This window comes from Poecilia formosa, unplaced genomic scaffold, assembly GCF_000485575.1.
Source record: "Poecilia formosa unplaced genomic scaffold, Poecilia_formosa-5.1.2 Scaffold41, whole genome shotgun sequence".
NCBI classification, from domain to species: Eukaryota; Metazoa; Chordata; class Actinopteri; order Cyprinodontiformes; family Poeciliidae; genus Poecilia; species Poecilia formosa.
Genome location: NW_006799980.1, coordinates 1275188 through 1292234, shown reverse-complemented (window position 1 = coordinate 1292234; position 17047 = coordinate 1275188). Strand labels below are relative to the sequence as shown.

General features: G+C 41.1%; 3 protein-coding genes across 7 annotated transcripts in view; 2 read left to right on the top strand and 1 right to left on the bottom strand.

Moving 5' to 3' along the window:
* Positions 1-8711, bottom strand: part of arap2 (ArfGAP with RhoGAP domain, ankyrin repeat and PH domain 2) — a 131651-nt gene extending 122940 nt beyond the window's left edge. The window contains exons 1-4 of one of the 5 annotated variants that reach the window (XM_007551328.2): positions 8530-8711; positions 6162-6281; positions 3434-4308; positions 541-614 (exon numbers count right to left, since the gene is read on the bottom strand). In XM_007551328.2, the coding sequence (XP_007551390.1) occupies positions 541-614; positions 3434-4245 (886 nt within the window). In that variant the 5' untranslated portion in view covers positions 4246-4308; positions 6162-6281; positions 8530-8711. Of the gene's footprint in view, positions 1-540; positions 615-3433; positions 4309-6150; positions 6282-8298; positions 8438-8529 lie in introns of those variants that run through there. The other 4 variants (XM_007551329.2, XM_007551327.2, XM_007551330.2 and 1 more) reach the window with 4 other exon arrangements.
* A 2038-nt stretch (positions 8712-10749) lies between these two features.
* Positions 10750-12724, top strand: LOC107836151 (uncharacterized). The gene is made up of 2 exons (XM_016671099.1): positions 10750-11332; positions 11865-12724. Exons 1-2 carry the CDS (start codon positions 10969-10971, stop codon positions 12320-12322), a joined length of 822 nt encoding a protein of 273 aa, XP_016526585.1. The 5' UTR covers positions 10750-10968; the 3' UTR covers positions 12323-12724.
* A 106-nt stretch (positions 12725-12830) lies between these two features.
* The window catches only part of dthd1 (death domain containing 1), a 7822-nt gene continuing 3605 nt past the window's right edge, over positions 12831-17047 (top strand). Inside the window, exons 1-4 of the mRNA XM_016671098.1 lie at positions 12831-13846; positions 14673-14852; positions 15291-15538; positions 15627-15782. Of these exons, the coding sequence (XP_016526584.1) occupies positions 13397-13846; positions 14673-14852; positions 15291-15538; positions 15627-15782 (1034 nt within the window). The 5' untranslated portion in view covers positions 12831-13396. The remainder of the gene's footprint in view (positions 13847-14672; positions 14853-15290; positions 15539-15626; positions 15783-17047) is intronic.

Below are 17047 nucleotides of genomic sequence, written 5' to 3'. Positions count from 1 at the left end.
AGGGCAGAGAAATAATCAGGAGAGTGACAAATATTGTTAAATAACACCCTATGAAGGCTTACAAGTTTAAAGCTGTTTTGCGCCAAGATCCTGTGAAAGAAAAGCATTATCCGCTCGTATGAGTCCAGTCTTTCCCCCCAACATACCCCCGGCTGGTGGGGGGGTGGGGGGGAATCGCTGAGCAAGCCGGATAAAAATCACTACACTACAAGCCTACTTGTCGCTACCAAAGTTAAACAACTTCAGGAAAACTTTGGAGAGAGCGGTGCGACAGGAATATATACCAAGGTCTCCCCGAGGAAGGAGATATGAGAGAGCATATGCCCGGCGAGATGAGCGCTTGAAACCGGGGTGTCGGCTTCTCCCGCGACGCAGCCTTCGAACAGCCCCGCCGCACCCACGCTCTACCCTTGGCTCTTCTCCCACCTCCCCCCCAGCCCCCAGCTTTCATTCGGGCAAACAACAGCACCGCCGACTCCGCTGCCGTATGAAATATTCATAGCCGAGATAAAGGGGATGTAGCCGAAAGTGTGCGCATACCTTTCTGTATGCCGTTTGCACCAGTGGGACGCTCTGAGCCGGTTAGGTGTTCAGGGCTGGTTGTTTGTGCGCTCCTGAGGAGGAAGCAGAATCAGTGGATTAGAACCAACAGTGGAGCACGTGGGAGAAATAGTTAATGCCGTGTAAGCATAAAGACCTTCAGAGCTGAGGAAAGTTTCACAACTCAAAAGGTCCAAATAAAAGTGCAGAGTGAAGGGCATTCGTTTCTGTGGGATACGTAATCGTACTCCTCCGGTGCCCCGTTGGTGTACGTCTGAAAGCAATGGCAACATTGGCAAGCAACAAGCACTTAACGCCCACCGATTTCAGCTATTTTTAATTTTTTTTTTTTATTTTTTTTTTTTTAGACACGGTTAAATCTAGTCAAAGTCTGGGCTTAATTTAGATTGAAATGGTGCGACTTCACCTGCAAACAAGCAGCTTAGTCTGGAGAACGCTTCAATGTGGCCTGATTAATACAATTTTTGTAACGAATTTTAGAACAAAGTTCTTTCAGAGAGAAATAAAAGACAACCCGGTCTGGTCTCAGAAATGCTCGATACATTTGCTGCTGCCAGGGGTGGCACAACAAGTTATAAGGTTTTTGGGTATATAACTTTTCTCACATATTACCATTTTCTCCTAAGAGGCACTGTCTGTTTGCTCAGATTATCTTTGTCTGATTAAAATGTAGCTTCGTCATCCAAGGTACTTTTTGCTCAGTGGTCATTCCTGGGCTTGTAGAAACAAAGGAAGCCCTGATGCTTTGATTTCAAGCACCGTGACTTGTAGTTCATTTGAGGCATTTCTGTTGGCACACTGTCTCGGATTTTGGTAAAGAGATGTCCAAACATGTTCCCTGCAGAAATATACCGTTTGCTGTAAAAGCCAGTCTGTTAGCAGAGGACAGCAAGAGATTGTCATTGTACTATAAAATTGTAAAAAGAAAAAAGCATAGTTTTATTTTATTTTATTTCTTTTACATGTGCATATGCATTCACACCCACGCACGCACACACAAGATGCAAACTGTGATGTTTTTTTGTTTTTTTTCAACGTTAGCACTGAAGTTCTCTTACAAATCTTCTCAATTCTAAAACTAGAACCTCGTTTCTGTTTATTAACATATGCATCAGTGGTCTAGTAATTGAAGAAAACTGTGCATATCAATGAAAAGGAAAGACTGATTATGCAGTGACCATCTCTTAAATCGTAAAGAACTTGATTGTTTTAAAGGAACGGATCAAACAGAATCCTCAAGTTGCTTCAAAATGTCCGGCTGTTCTGGTTTTGCTCTCAGACTTCTGGTCTGTGGTTTGTCTCGATACTCCTGACCAGCCTTTGCCTACTAAGCTATGCTACAATCCTCTATCTTAAACAGCAGAGGTTGTTTTTTTTTATTGCAATATCTAAATTAGCTTTCATACGTCAGTCTTTTCACATATTGTAGGGCTATGAACTTTGAGGTTTAAATGCCAAATGAGACTGAGAGGCTTGAGATGCAACTCTGAGCTCACAAGGAGTAGGATTGTTGCTTTTCAGGGATCAACAACAGGAAAAGTTGCAGTTTCACTCTGAACCCAGTGCTGTTCTTTGCTGGAATTACTGGGCACAAACCACTGTGTGGGTAAGGTCAGTATCAGATTCTAATGGGATGATAAGCTTGGGTAAAAAAAAAAACATCACGGTTTGAAATGTGTTGAGATATTTGATATTTTGTTTTGCAGAAATGCAAAACAAAAAATATCTTATATTTAAAAAAAAAAAAAAACACGAAAGCAACAGCTACGTCTACTGCTGCTAAAATAACATTTTGGTTTTTTATATATCGTCTTTTTCATTTTTATTTACAGACTAAAGCAAAAATAAGGAGTAAAACCACATGAAATTTAACATAATTTTATTTTAAGTCTCAGTTGTCCAGAGTATTACATCTTTTTGCTTGATCTGATCTTTAGAGAGCAGCATAAGCATCCTTCGCTGGTTAGTGTCATTTTGGTCATGCTACTCCTTCAGGTGAGCCAGTAGGGACGGGAGATGAGAACTAAAAATCTCACTAAAGTTTTGTGGCATTTATCATAGTGATGATTAAAAAAAAAAAACTATTTGTTAGTCGCTTCCCCTCCGCCCCCCATTAATCTAATAATCATAAAGTTTTGAGATTTGGTGCTGCAACTATGCTGTTATAAAGTATAAAGTAATTGTATTCAATTGTATCTTAAGCATGTTTTTGTGGCTTGCACAGATCGCATAGAGATTATCAGAGTTCTCATGGGTTCACAAATTCTTTTTTCTTTTTTTCTGATGGCAATAAAATAAGGAAAACTGATCATCCCTACTAGCTAATCTACAGTTTAACAGACATCTTGTCTTAATGAGAATGATGGGTGGGGCCGTTTTAACTCTACATCGTTACTGGTTATGTTTTTCTCAACCACCGTATGGCACTTTACAGTAACAGGTCAACACTGCACTTCTCTTTGGAAAATCCTGGCACCTTTACCTTTTTATGCATCAGACTAGTAATCATACACTCTGCCAAAATCAAAGCTTTCTGAGCTTGGTTGCAACGGACTCATGCTTTTGTGCATATTTTATTTTTAAACATATTTTTACAGTGGGTGGGCTGCCTAGTGGAGCCGTTGAGGTTCTGCCATTGGTAGTAATAATTTGCTGGAATGCAGCAGATGATTCTCAACTAACTAATGCTGCGGCTGCAATTAATTTCTTAAACCCCCACTGTGTAAATGCGCACACCGAGTATAGTGCAAAAACGTTCTAGATGACTCGTCTAATGAGCACGACGTGTGTGCAAATGCTACGGCGAGTCTATAGAAGGAGAATCGAGTTTTATTAACTCTACAGCTACGCTTTTTAACTTAAAAAGCAGTACCTGTCCAGGAGCGCAGCAGCAGGTTCGCTGGGGATTTCAGGAACAGGCCGGTGCCTTAACCGGTAGGAGCGGGTAAGTCGCGGGCCAGCTGGTTGTGCCTCGTAGATTGAGTTTTCCACCATCTCACCATAAAAATCCTCCTGGTCTTCAGCTAGCACTAGACGGAGAGCATCGGTTGCAGAGGGCACAGAGTCATAGTTCCACTGACACTGCTCTTCTGAAGAGGCCTCGAAATCGGAGGGCGTTTCCGAGGTGGGAAGCGATTCATTGCTGCTGCTCGAGAGCATGGAGGTAGGAAAGCAGGGACGTGAGGACACAGACGTCTGTGTAAGCTGGGGGTTTCGTGGGGCAGGTACTGGTGGAATAATATGTCGGCGACCGGGCTGGTTCTCAGGATCTGGTGTTAGTCCTGCACCTGCAGGCAAAGTCTGACTCCCTTCCACATTATAGTCCCTGTTCTCCTTCGGTTGGTTATGTTGACAGGACACCCCCGTGCTTCGGTAATTACGGAAAACGTGTCTCGGGAGTAACGGTGGCTTCTTTTGATTCCCATCACTCTCCCGAGTATCCTGCTCGCTTTCACCTCTTTCTCCACCCTCTTGCTTCAACCCTTGCGCCTCCAAACTCCAGAGGATTCGTTTACGGTGGCCGGTCGGCAGCACCTGGAGCTCCAGGAGTCGCTCATCTGTGAGTCCTCTGCAGTCTTCCACAACCCGATATCCAGCCTTCTGGAAGAAGGAGATGTACTGCGACAAGCGAAGGGTCATCAGCCACTCCTCGATATTGTATCGAGATTCTCGAGGCTCCAACATGGTGCTCTAATCCCACGTCTGAAGCTTTAGCAAGACATGGAGAACAAGGAGGCCACCTTCACACTGTGGAGACACACAAGACAACATCAACAGATAGGCGATACATTTTTTTTTTTTTTTTTTTTGCCTTGTTAATGTGTAATTAAAATAAAAGGTACCACAAAGGGGATATACTTCACACTAAATGACCATATCAGGTTTTATGGAGCACAGAAGTTCTGCAGCTGTAAAATTCAATGCTGGGGCTTGTAAAGGTATTTTCTGTGTGAACAAAATTGTATCTAATGTAAACCAACATAAAAAGTCTGAGACAAACCAACGGTTCAATTTCTTGCCATGCTTAATCAGTCGGTGACCAGAGCTAAGAGGTTTTCTGCTTGACGATCGTAACAAGGTTAACCGTTTTGATTGTGGCTTCTGTGCATTTCGCCCACCGATAGCAGGAATGTAGCTCAGGTTAATCTCAAAGTTTTAGGTTACAATAAATAAATTGAAAGTAAAAAAAAAAAAAGGAACACGTTTAATACATTCAGATTGTGATGCGTGCATTTTTGTTTTAAAATGCATATTTGAAAAAAAGTCTGCCAAATGTTTCCAGTGTGGAACTAATGTTTGATCTGCCGTTTAGGATAGATCGATAATTTCAAGAACACAATGAATGAATGAATGAATCTGATCCTTTTGAACTTTCACCCTTAATATACGTGTTGTATTTTGTTTAAACCCGTTGGAAAACTACAGCGAGGTAGCTAGCATTTTGCTTTCAGAAGAAAATAGAAAAACTAACTCTTTTTTTTTTCTATTTTAATTTTGCATTAACCGAGTCAACAGTTCAAAAAAGATTAGTCTTCTCGATATTTTTTTTCTATATATCCTAATCAAGGAGCTAAACTATATGGAATAAATATGTATTAAAATCCATACACGTTTTATTTGGATAGCTTTCTCTGTTCAACAACCAAGAGAATATAAACAGATTTTCCAGTTACTCTAAAACATTTTACTTTGAATAACCAACATGTATGTTTAACTACAAGTTAAAGAAATAATTGTATGCAATATAATAGTTCTAAGTGTGAAACTGGCACTAGTCTTAAACCACTATTGACAAGTGGGAGAACTCAGCAATACTTGGAGAGAGGTATAAAGGCACACCGAGGTTTTAACAAGTGACGGAAACCATTAAAACTGACCTTTGTACCGTCATATAAAACGGAATGACAGGAAAAGTGACCAAAGTTTTGTCTGGCTGTACGGATCCAGGAGCAGAACGCAGAACTACCCCGACATGTCGCTGCTAAACTGGCAGAAAGATTGCACTTCTATGTTTCCCCCCCCCCCGCACAAACGAATTTGGCTGCACGACAAAGTTACAAACTTCTTGCTCGCTGAAAACGCTACCCCGTTGCTGCTAATAAGCCAACACTGTTTTAAAACTAAAAACTGGCAGGTTACAGGCTGGTTGGCAAGCTGTTGAAATAAAGGCAAAAATCATGTTATAAAAAGGAACTTGGTATCATTACACAAGGGTATGCTGTGAAAAAACTCATGCAGGCCAAGTCAAAACAAAAAGAATAAAAATGCCTCGGTTCTCGCATCTCAACTGTTGGGCTCTGTGCAAACAAGCAACTTTTATGTAAAAAAAAATAAAAAATACAATGACAATTTCAAAGTTGGTTTCACACTTTAGTCTTACTCGAGGCAGTTGTCACAAGAAATAGTTTGGCGCATCACTGCGTCCAATCACAAAACAGTAGGTCATGGGCAGAGTGTTAACTGTTCGACTTGTTTCTGGTTTTTGTTTTGCTCAGTTTTTATCAGATAATTTCAAGTCATGTTTAGTACTATGCAACAATGACAAATAAAGCCAAGTCAGAGTAATGTACAACTAGCAAACAGACCTACATTTACAATACCTTTGGAGGCGGCAGCAGGAAACAGCAATAGCTCTGATGAAACAGCAGCTGACATCAAAACTTAAGCTTTACCAGAATGAACCGGCATGTTTTTCTTCTTCTTTGCTGATACGCTAACCCCTGTGAAAAAAAACAAAACAAAAAAATACACAGTTAAACTCTGCAGCAGAACTGTGACCTCTGACCATCTAGCTTCTTACACACACACACACACACACACACACACACTTGAAACTCACAGGGAGATGCATAAACATCAGCTTCAAAATATGTCCACTTCTCTTTTAGGTTACAAAGCTGCCACTCACAGCGGACCTGTACCGCTACTTCTGCTTTTAAGAAACATTCTTCAGGCGCTCGTGAATTTACTCTAAAAGGATGTCTCAAACGGTGAACAGAAACTTGCTTTCAGTTAGCTTACTTACGAAAGCAAAATTAGATTTTTTTAAGATCATAAAAAAACTGGACGCCCCCCGCACCCCCGACATGGATGCGACTGCAACAAGAGCTGCAAGTGGCTGTGTGAGAATAAGCTGGAGTCAAGTCTTTGGAGGTAGCCTAGTACCGTAGCAGTGGTGTAGAGAGCCAGCTACACAAAGAAGATACTAAACCACAGACATTAATAAAGAGAAGGCAGAGGAGTCTTAATCTACAGCTACACTGCCTTGTTATCAAAGCCACACATCAGCTTCAGAGAGAGAGAAAAGGAGAAAAAGAGAACTCAATCAGCTAGGTTTGCACATGCCTCGTGAGTATGAAGACATATTTAGCAACAAAAAAAAGGTGGTGATGTGTTTTGCATCATGTTCCTGCTGCACGACCCAGCTCAAGGCCCCAAACCAATGGTCAGACTGGTTTTTCTGAAATGTTTTCTTGTTTTGCACGCATTTAAGAAAAGCACTGACCTGAGATTTATGTGGTACGTTATACCAATAATAAAGTTTGACCTTAACTGAGGCCTTCAGTGCTATTGCTCTGGGATTTCTCGTGACGTCCCACAAGAGCAGTTGATGAACTTTCGGCGTACGGCCGGCTGCTTCTACGCAGGTTTACCGCTTCTTGTTTTTTTCTTTTTTGCTTAGTTGTTCTTGTTTTGTATCATGAGTCTTTTCTTAAAAAAAAAACAAAAAAAAAACCCCTTTGTTATCCTTTTCCGGTTTGTTCCTTTTTGGCGGTTTTTTTGGTTTTTTGGGTTGTTTTTGCCTACTTCATGCAGTCAAACAGCTTTCGTTCGACTGCTTTCTTGATTCCACTGACTTGAGGAGTAAAGTTCAAGCCTGGATGTGGCTAATGAAACTGAAACAAGCTTTTCAAATAAAGCGGTTAATCACAGATACTTGATGATTTAACAAGGACAAGGGATTACTTTTTTAAAAACAAGTTAGTTTGGATAGTTTTTTCTTATCATGCTATTGGAATATAGCATGTTGCATTTACTTTGGTAACTTGAAACACAACTGCGCAAAAGAAAGTTGCAGGTACTGTTGTACGGTTCAGTCACTGCGTGAGTCACAGTATGCACGTCCATGCATGCACACAAATACAAAACTGTACAATGCCACTGCTTTCTGTGCATCTCTTTGAACAAAGTCCACCCTGTGTTTTCTTCCTTGTTTGAGAGTAATATTACCCGGGTGTGTTTCACATCAAGCTCAGGCGCCCCGAAACCTTAAGACATTCTCCAAACGGTTCCCTTAATATGCCATGCTACTTAAAACTCAAGTAAAATAGATTATTAATTAGATTAATAGCCGTGGAGGTACGCTGAGGTTTTTTTTTTTTTTTATGGGAGTGTTTTCATTGAGCAATCCACGTGTGGTGCTGCTTAAGCCCTGGTTTCACTTCGGGATGAACGGTCTTACACCGAAAATATAATGTAAATGTCACCTATTTTAAAAAACCGCTAAACGCAGCCTGGTCGAGAATCCATATCATACGTCACTACTTACGTCCTCTCCTCTAACGCGTACGTAAGAAACTAATCTCTCTTTTTCTTTCTTTTTTTCTTCTTTTTTTTTGTACTAAAGGTGGTGTATTCCGCCCGGTCTTGATTCGCTTTTTGAACAAACGTACCACTCGAGGACGTGTGTGTGTGTGTGTGTGTGTGTGTGTGTGCAGCTGGGTAAGAAAAGCTTACCTGCAACTTAAGAACAGAAAGAAACTTCCGGCATTTTATCCGCACACCTTTACTTCCCTCGAGTCTTTTTCTAATAACGCTGCTTTGAATTTCAACCCCAGAGTTCAAGTCACTCGGCTGTTTCCGTCATTGAGTAAAATGAGCTCCACGCCCATCAGGGAACCATCCCCCCCTTAACTTCTACAAAAAAAAAAAAAAAAAAAAGTCATCAGTGTTTATTGTGACACTTACCAGCAGTTAAGATGACCCAGTATAAGGACGTGACATTGTTAGAGAGAATGGCGAGATGTCGTTGTTCAGAGCGCACAGGAATGTGTGAAGTTTTTCTGGGTATGCTGACATGCCTCTGCCTGATCCCGATGCTGCAGGCTATGGATTCAGCACAGGCAGGAATGCAGCCGGCAACACGTCCTACTGACACGTTATGTTTTATTTCCACCCAGGACAGCAATGAAAAATCATTAAAACGCAGCTACTTCCCATGTAGACCCTACGATCTGAAATGAAGAAAAGTCTGATATTTACTTTATTTGTTGTTGTTGTTGTTAATTTATTCCATGGGGAAAGAAATCTGCCATCAAGAGAAAAAAAACGCTTTACATTTTCGGCTGATCAGAGGGTTCTCGTGTTAATCAATAATCCATGACTTCCTGCAGCCACTCTGTAGGAAGTCAGGTCTCATAATTCAGGTCTCATAATTCAAGTAGAACAGGAAATGGCTATAAGTGAGCAGGTAGAAACTTCATGATAGAGTTACAGAGAAATTAGAAGTCTGGATCACACTTTGGTGAGCGGCAGAACAAAAAATAAATACATTTTTAGTTTCTTCTGACATGCATACCATGAATATGTCTACACCATTATCATTTTTGTTAATTGTTTAATTTCTGAAGAGGATCTAAGAAAAAAAAAACCCTGTCTTTTGAATCCAAAGTGGGTCTTTACCCTTTTCAGCATTTTTTTAATGTTCCTAGTTAAATCTAAAAACTAAATTTTACAAATTTAATGCACAGAGAGAATATTTTTAGGATGTTTCCCAGGATATCTTGCTGAGCCAATCATATGCTCAGAAAACAAAGAACAAAAGGGGAAGCACATTTCAACATGACCTTATGTGAATCTAAATGCTGCGGTGTTTTATCAGGATTTAATTGGGGTAAAAGGACCATGCAGTGTGGATCGTGTTGTGAATAAGTGGTCTGTGAAGAACTGCACTTATTTTGCTTGTCCACATGATGGAGACAGAGTACTGCAGGTTCTGTGGGACATAGAAACAAATCATAACAATATCTAATGTTCACTACCATGCATCGAAACAAAGCCAACCCAAGAAGGAGGCATAAAAGTTAAAACATTTTTTATTATACTTGCTTTTATTAAGAAGATTTTTCATTTAATATTGTGATATGCAGAACTCCAAAACCACCAACCTTGAGGGAACTTAAATGTCTTGCGTTGTTACATATCAGAGTGGAATTTTAGTACATAATGGATGCTTTAACTGCTTTTAAAAATGTAGGTGAAACTTGGTCTGAAGAAACAGTTTTATAGTCACTGAGATATTCGCATACAAATTTATGCGAATAAATTTGTACGTGAATTTATTCGCATACAAATTTTTTTTTGTGATTTCTACAAAAAATATATATATATATATATATTCACACTCCTTAATTTGTTTGAAGCCACCAGATTCGGTGTGTTGTATTTGGAAATGTGTTATTTGATGAGCATAAAGAAGCACACTGCGTTAAAGCAAAGACGAAATAATCCTACAGGGTTTTCAAAAAACGTCTTACAAAATGCAAAGTGTGGAATGCATTTGTGTTATTCTAATACCCCTAAATAAAATCCAAGAAAATCAATCTCGGTGTGGATCCAGCTCTTTTGTGAAGGCCTCAGAGTTTGGAATTGAAAACTTGGAAAACTGAGTATCTTTTCTTTCCATGTCAAAGATAACCACTGCCTTGTGTTGGTTGGTTTATCACATATAATGCCAGTGCTCTGCATACATTTGCAAGGTACTGCATGTGTACCCACAAGAGAAACTCCTAAAACTCCTCAGGAAACTTCGAAAACGATGCCCGGCGCAGTGACAGGACGGCTCAAGGCTTCGCATTCCAATGAAACCTTCTAAAGATGTAATTTACGGCACGTTTAGCACACGTGAATCCCTTGCAAACTAGCAACGTTGTGATTATTCAGGATAGAAATACCCCTAAAATTGGGTTCGAATTCCTGAGCAGCTCCAGGTTGCATCTCCTTTCTGCTCACTCATGCAGTAAAACTGTGGAGCAGAAAAGCAGAAGATGACAATAGAAACAAGTTTTTCCTCTCGTAAAGTTTTTCATCGGTGTGGCTTCTCTTTTTGTCCAACCCTGTCCCGCCCGCCCTTTGGGTGGGGGGTGAGTGGGGTATCACCTTAGCAACATTTTTTACTGCCGTCAGCCGTGTGAATGCAGCTTTTGGCTCCCGCTGGGACAACAAGGGACACGCCAACATTCACTGCCGGTGGCACCAAAACCACACACAGCTGGGCTTATATCCATGTGAATTCATGTCAAGGGAATTGAAAGAAGAGTGAAAGGGAAGACAACAACAACAACAGCGGAAAAAAAGGGCTCCCTGAGAGCATTTCTGTCTGTCATCTTTGTCATTTTCCAGTTTAGCATGGATACAGACCAACCTGGAAATCATCAGATCAACGAAGCAAACTGTCCTCTCGGCACAAACACCGGGGACGGTCTCCTCATCACTTCGGAAAAGGGCTCTCAAGAAAAAAGGGTCTGTGGATTAGCATTTGGCAACAGGGAAGAAGGGAAGTGCAGGCCAGAAGAAATCAAGGAGGAGGACAAGGGGGGGAACAGAAGTGTCGTCAGAGAGCAGAAGGAGAAGGTTGTGGAAGTTCTGAAAGAGCTGAATGAGTTTCATGCGGAGATACTGACAGATTGGAGGAAGGTTATTCACGAATGCGTCGGCATACTTGAAAAGTTTCCACAAGGGGGCGATGAACATCACGCTGCCTCTACAAAAGGTACCGTGTGTGGGTTGTTGTATGAGAAAACTTGAAATATCATAAACATATTTATTTTTAAGCAATTGATTGCGCCCTTGAAGCTGTTTTTATTTTATTAAGGTACAAAAACTCCAGCGATCATGAGAGGTGACACTCTGGACAGGTCGCCAGGCCGTCACTGGGCAGCACTAGTGACTGGGACTATTGTATTAAAAGATGAATTTATTTTGAGACTTTCCCCCCCCCCCCATCTTTTGGAAAGATGCCAGTGAAAGTATTTAGTCTCAAAATTGTCTAAATAAACCCTACTGGTCATTTTCTGGTCCAAACCCTTTGCGACGTTGACATGAGTAAGACAAGAGAGAAGAAATGCAGACTCACTTCCAATAAATTTATCTTTCTGTCAAAACGCTAAGCTGGCATTTCAGATATAGTGAATTCTATATTCACTATATGACGCAGCCTATGACAAAGGGGACAATAAAGGCACTACGTTAATCTCTCGTGAACCTGTTTGCATGTTTACAAACTGGTTTTTATTTGATTTCAGATGTTTCAGAGTATAAAACTACATCCCGTTCAGAATCCGATGGCATTTTGAGCGTTGGGGAAGACATGGAGGACCTCCTGGACAGAGTGACCAAAATCATTCCAAAGCTGGACGCCGCAGTGCTCCGGTTATCCACGCACGAGGAGTCGGCTGCCGCCTTTCAGGAACCCAGAGACGAGGACGTTCCAGATCAAACGGAGGATGTCATGAAGCAGCGATCTGAATATAATCTGGAGCTCAGAGAAGAAGTTCAAGATGCTCAAAATGAAGAAAACACCCTGGACTCTGGATTCAACAGTTCAAACTGCAGCACGGAGAAAGAGAACGAAGAGAAAACCAGCGTCGGAGGTCAAGAGAAGGATTTTTACAATCAGGCTCCTTCAGTGGAAGCAGAGGAGAAAGACAGAGAGAATAAAACAGAAGATAGAACAGAAGAGAAATGGATTACAACATGGTAGGCTGCCACAACCATCGCTGTGTTTTTATTCTAACTTCTTCAACTGGGCCATTCTGATACATGACTATGCGTTTTATGCAGCTGTGGGTCTGTCTGCATATTTAAGGTTGTTGTCCTTTCAGAAGATGAACTTCTGCTCTGTCCTCAAGTATTTCTGCGCCCTAATTTGATTCAGTGACATTTTGTCACGGTAACCTGCTTTAAACGTCTCCACAACCTTCTCCTTGGCCTGTTTGCAGCGTTCTTTGGTCTTCGTGATGCTTTTAGTTTCTCTGATGTTCTTTAAAAAAATAAAAAAGAAACCTCTGAAGCAGAAAAAAAGATGGAATTGTACTGAGATTAAAAAACCCACAGGTGGTTAGAAAGTACAGTATGTGACTTCTCAAGGCAGTTAATGGCTTTAGATTTGATTTAGCAAAATTAAAGTAAAATTTTACTTCACAAAATACGACACACTTTTCCTATTTTTAATTAGTAAAAAAAAAAATGAACAGAAAATAACAACAGTTTGTTCATGTTCCACAGCTGTGCGCTACTTTGCTACAGCTAATTATATAAAATACCAACTTTGTTTTGTGAAAATGCAAAAAATGTTAAAGGGTGTGGATACTTTTTTATAGGTTGTCTTTTATATAAGTTTAACTAAAGTTATATTGGAAAATAATTCAAATTCCATTATTATTATTCTGATTATAGAATAAAAGAACATTCTGATGACAGAAACATTTAGCATCTTGTTCTCAAAAGAAAAAAAAAAGAAAAACATGCAGCTTGCTTTTTTTTCTAGAAATAAATGGGAGCTTTCTCCTTCATTTCTTCTGCTCAGTGATTCAGACAGAAACGCAGCAGCGCGTTATCACACAGCCCCGCATGTTGACCTCCTGGGCTCCACACAGCCAGATAGTTTTTGTACAGTTCACTGTCAGGTCAGTTGCTGCATTTGTGCAACAAAAAAAAAAAAAAAAAAGCCAAACACATCATGAGAATTTGGTTCAGACGGACAGACCGAGTCTGGCAAAAGCTGATATGGGGGAACGTGTACCACTCTCCCTCCAAATAGTTCTCCCCCAAAAAAATGTTGCTCGAATCGAAGATGAGTGCAGGCAGTCACCCATATACTTTATTGAAACTTGCGCTTAAGAGCTTTAAAGTGCTCTTATCTGTGCGGTGTGTTGCAAAATCTTTGTTTTCGTGTGTTCTGAAAACGACGCTCAGGCTCACCGGTGAGACGGACAAAGCGACGGACGCGTGTTTTGTCAGGGCGCCTGCCGGAGCCCTGACATGCGAGGCGGCCGACACCCTGAGCTGCCTGATGGCGGGCGGCTCCGAGGAGCTCGTCAGCAGAGTGATTCGTGTCAAAGTTCGGGACGGAGACGGCTTCCGCTTCCCCGTCACCGTGGCCGTGCCCTTCTGCGTGCGCCATCGCAGCGGCCACAGAGAGGTTGCGGTGAAGGTCGTTGACGAGGAGGAGAGAGTCAGCTACATCGCCCCGGCGACGACGGAGGAAGTGCATGGAGGCCAAAAGGTGTTGCTTTTTTTTTTTTTTCCCTGCTGGCGTAGACAGTTTCCTGTTTAGCTTCCTACTAAATAGAAAACAATTGTTTGACATCAAATGTGATAAGGCTTTTCCTATTTTGGTTCAGTCAGAAATGACTACTCAAACACTTATTTATAACACTTTATTCCAAGTTAGAATTTTACACACATTCCTTTGTATTTGATGGGACTACTTCTAAAATGTACAAGTTGTAAAAAAAGGTATTTGTCCACCTTTTCAGATCTGCCTACAAATAATTTAAGATCTCAGGGCTTTTTTTTATTGTCACTTTGCAATTCTCATCTTTGTTGTCATTAAGTTAATTTGAGTGTATTTTGCTGAGGGTGATTTTTTTTTTGTATATATTTTGAAGATCTGTGTGTGTGCCCAAGATTGCTGACATCTTAAGATGTCACTTCGGAGCTTCCACGTGATTTTATTTCGTTTGGTAACCAGCATAACTCCGCTTAACAAAAGAAAAAGTTATATTTAGCAAAGTTACAGCTAATTTACAGCAAGGCAGCTACTTCACAGAGCCCCAACCACTGTTTACAAAGATTTATCTTGCAAAATACACAAAATGGACATGTGCAAGTTGACTGATAGATAACTTTATCAATATACTATTATTTCATGAAATGCAAACTAAATATGATGCCTTTCCACTGCAGTGATATATTGTGATTATGTTGTAATTTCCCTACACTTGTATACTTTTAATTTTTTTTTCTTTTTTTTACTTTATCTTACTACTTAATGCAATAAAAATAATAATTATATATATATATATATACATGTTTTATATACTTCACAGGGTTGCTTTGCAGAGGTGAAGGTGTACTCCTTGGGCATATTTGCTGTAGTTTCACGTCCAAAAAGAGAAATGTACAACGTTCCCAGGAAGGGGTTGTCACTAAAAATCCCCATGGACCCTCGGATCTGTCTGGACTACCTCCCAGGATCCTTCACTGCTCCAGTAATGGCCCAAACAATGGTATGGAGAGAATAAGCTGATCACCAAACCTTCTTTTGTAGAGTGGGAGGCCTGACCGAGTGCATTAACACATAAACAGATTGTTCTGAAATGGTTGAAACATTTTGAAATTCAGAGTAGAGAGGAGGAAGAAAGACGGGCAGCTTGCAGTTCAAGAGATATGCTGTCGCAGATGTTTGCTGTGCAGAAAGAGAACAAGAACAGCTGCACGACGCATTTCAATGTACACGCGAGTCCAAACATTCCCGAACTGACGTCGCTGCAGCAGTTTGCTGCTTGATCTCGCGTCAAGAAACATCAGCTCCCACCCTGCTCGGCTCCGCGTTGATTTAACAACCTGCTGTCGGCACAATTAAAGCGTCAGGAGAAACGTGTCCTCATATCATTCAGCGTCTCCGTCCGAGTCGTGCCAAACAGATGTTTGCTCATCTGTCTCAGGTCCAGCCGGTGGACGCCGTCCTTCTGGCGGCCGTCAAGTCCAGGAACGACGCCTACGAGTCGGTGGTGTCAGCCAGCCCACTGCTCCACCTCACCCACCCTAAGTCGCAGCCACTTAGGAGACCCCTCACGATTACGCTTCCGTGTCCGCCAAGCTATGAGAAAAAGGAGGGAAAAAGGAGGAAGGAAAGAAAAGCACACCAGGTTGGGGCTCCTGGTGATCCCTCGATTCCCTCGGGCAAAACAAGGTGGGTCAAAAGTGCAGGAACAGTAAGTCGTCTTTGTCGTTTCTTAGTCTCGTTGCTAAGCTGGTTTTGTCTTCCGTGTCTCTTTCAGAATCCTTGGTGCTTATCTGAGATCTAACGAGACGTCCAACGAGTTGCTGGTTGTTCTCGGCTCAAGAGACAAACAGTGGACTGTCCTTGAGAAAATAGTCACCAGGAACCAGAAGAACGGACTGGTGTCCTTTGATCTGATAGAAAACTTTGACAGGTTAGTAAAACGACATCCTGGTTATTTTTTATTTATTTAATTTGCTTATTTGAGCTGCGTGGTGGCACATTGGTTCAGTCAGGTCTTTGTTTTTTGCATGGTGTTCACCTGTTCTCCTGATGGAGGCGTGGGTTCTGCCAAGCTACCCCAGATTCCTAAGATAAGCGGCTACAGACAATCGTTGGATGGTTGAACGGATGTTTTGCTTTTCTGAAGAGAGAAAACAAACAGAATTTAGATGTAAGCTGGAACGTATATGCTGAGAAAAAATTAATTGTCCGAAGTGAGACAGTTAAATTTCCTTATTCAAGAATGGCAGGAAGTGCTCTTCGCATACAGTAATCCTTACGAACAAGTTTCAACCGTCAAGCTGTTGATTTCATCCAAATTCAAATAACTTGGTGGCAGTATTTCTTTCTGTAGTATATGTAATACCATAAACCCATTGGCATCCAAAAGAAGCCCGCCATGGAAAGTCAGAGGAGTTTTCTAAGTATTGAGATTCTCACAATGACTTCCTCCAAACACTATTGCTCATTGTTGCCAAGTCAATAACACAAATCAGCAAAGTTCCTGCTGTCAGATGTGGACAAGCTTCACCACGGACACAGTTTCATGTCGTCTTCATCCACCCACCCAGCAAATTATGTTTGCTAGAAACAGTGTAGGGAAACGCTTTAAGGAGCTGAAATAACCTTGTATCTTTCACCACATCTCTCTGTGTGTTTCTGCAGAAGTCGGTCGGTAGTGCTAGCTGATTTGTACAGCTAACACTACAGCTAAGCATCATCTTGCTTCCCCTTCCTCACTTTTACAGTGTCTGTGTGAAGTTATGCTCACTGCAAAGGAAGATGATGTAACTTCTTGTACCTGAACCGAGAATTGAGTACCAGAAAATGTTTGCATGCGACGCTTAAAAAAACCCGAAGTGAAACCGCAGTGGGAGTATTAGTGAAGTTGGTTGTACTGTTGAGCTAAAGCTACCAAATCATAAATATCATTTTTAGACACCAAAAAAATCTTTAACAAGTAACTCTGTCCAAATCTAGCAAGAAATAAACTGCTCTGATAATGGTTCAAAATGTCACGTGAAGTTATCAAAGCATCAGCTTTAAAAATGCAGCAGAATACTTCACGGTAATTGCAGACAGAAGTGGATAAATCATGAAAAAGAATTTTAGCATACGATTCTTCCACAGCTGGACAATGTGGCTTCAAACATTGTCACTCTATTTTAATCTGTTTTTCATATTTCACCACAAGTT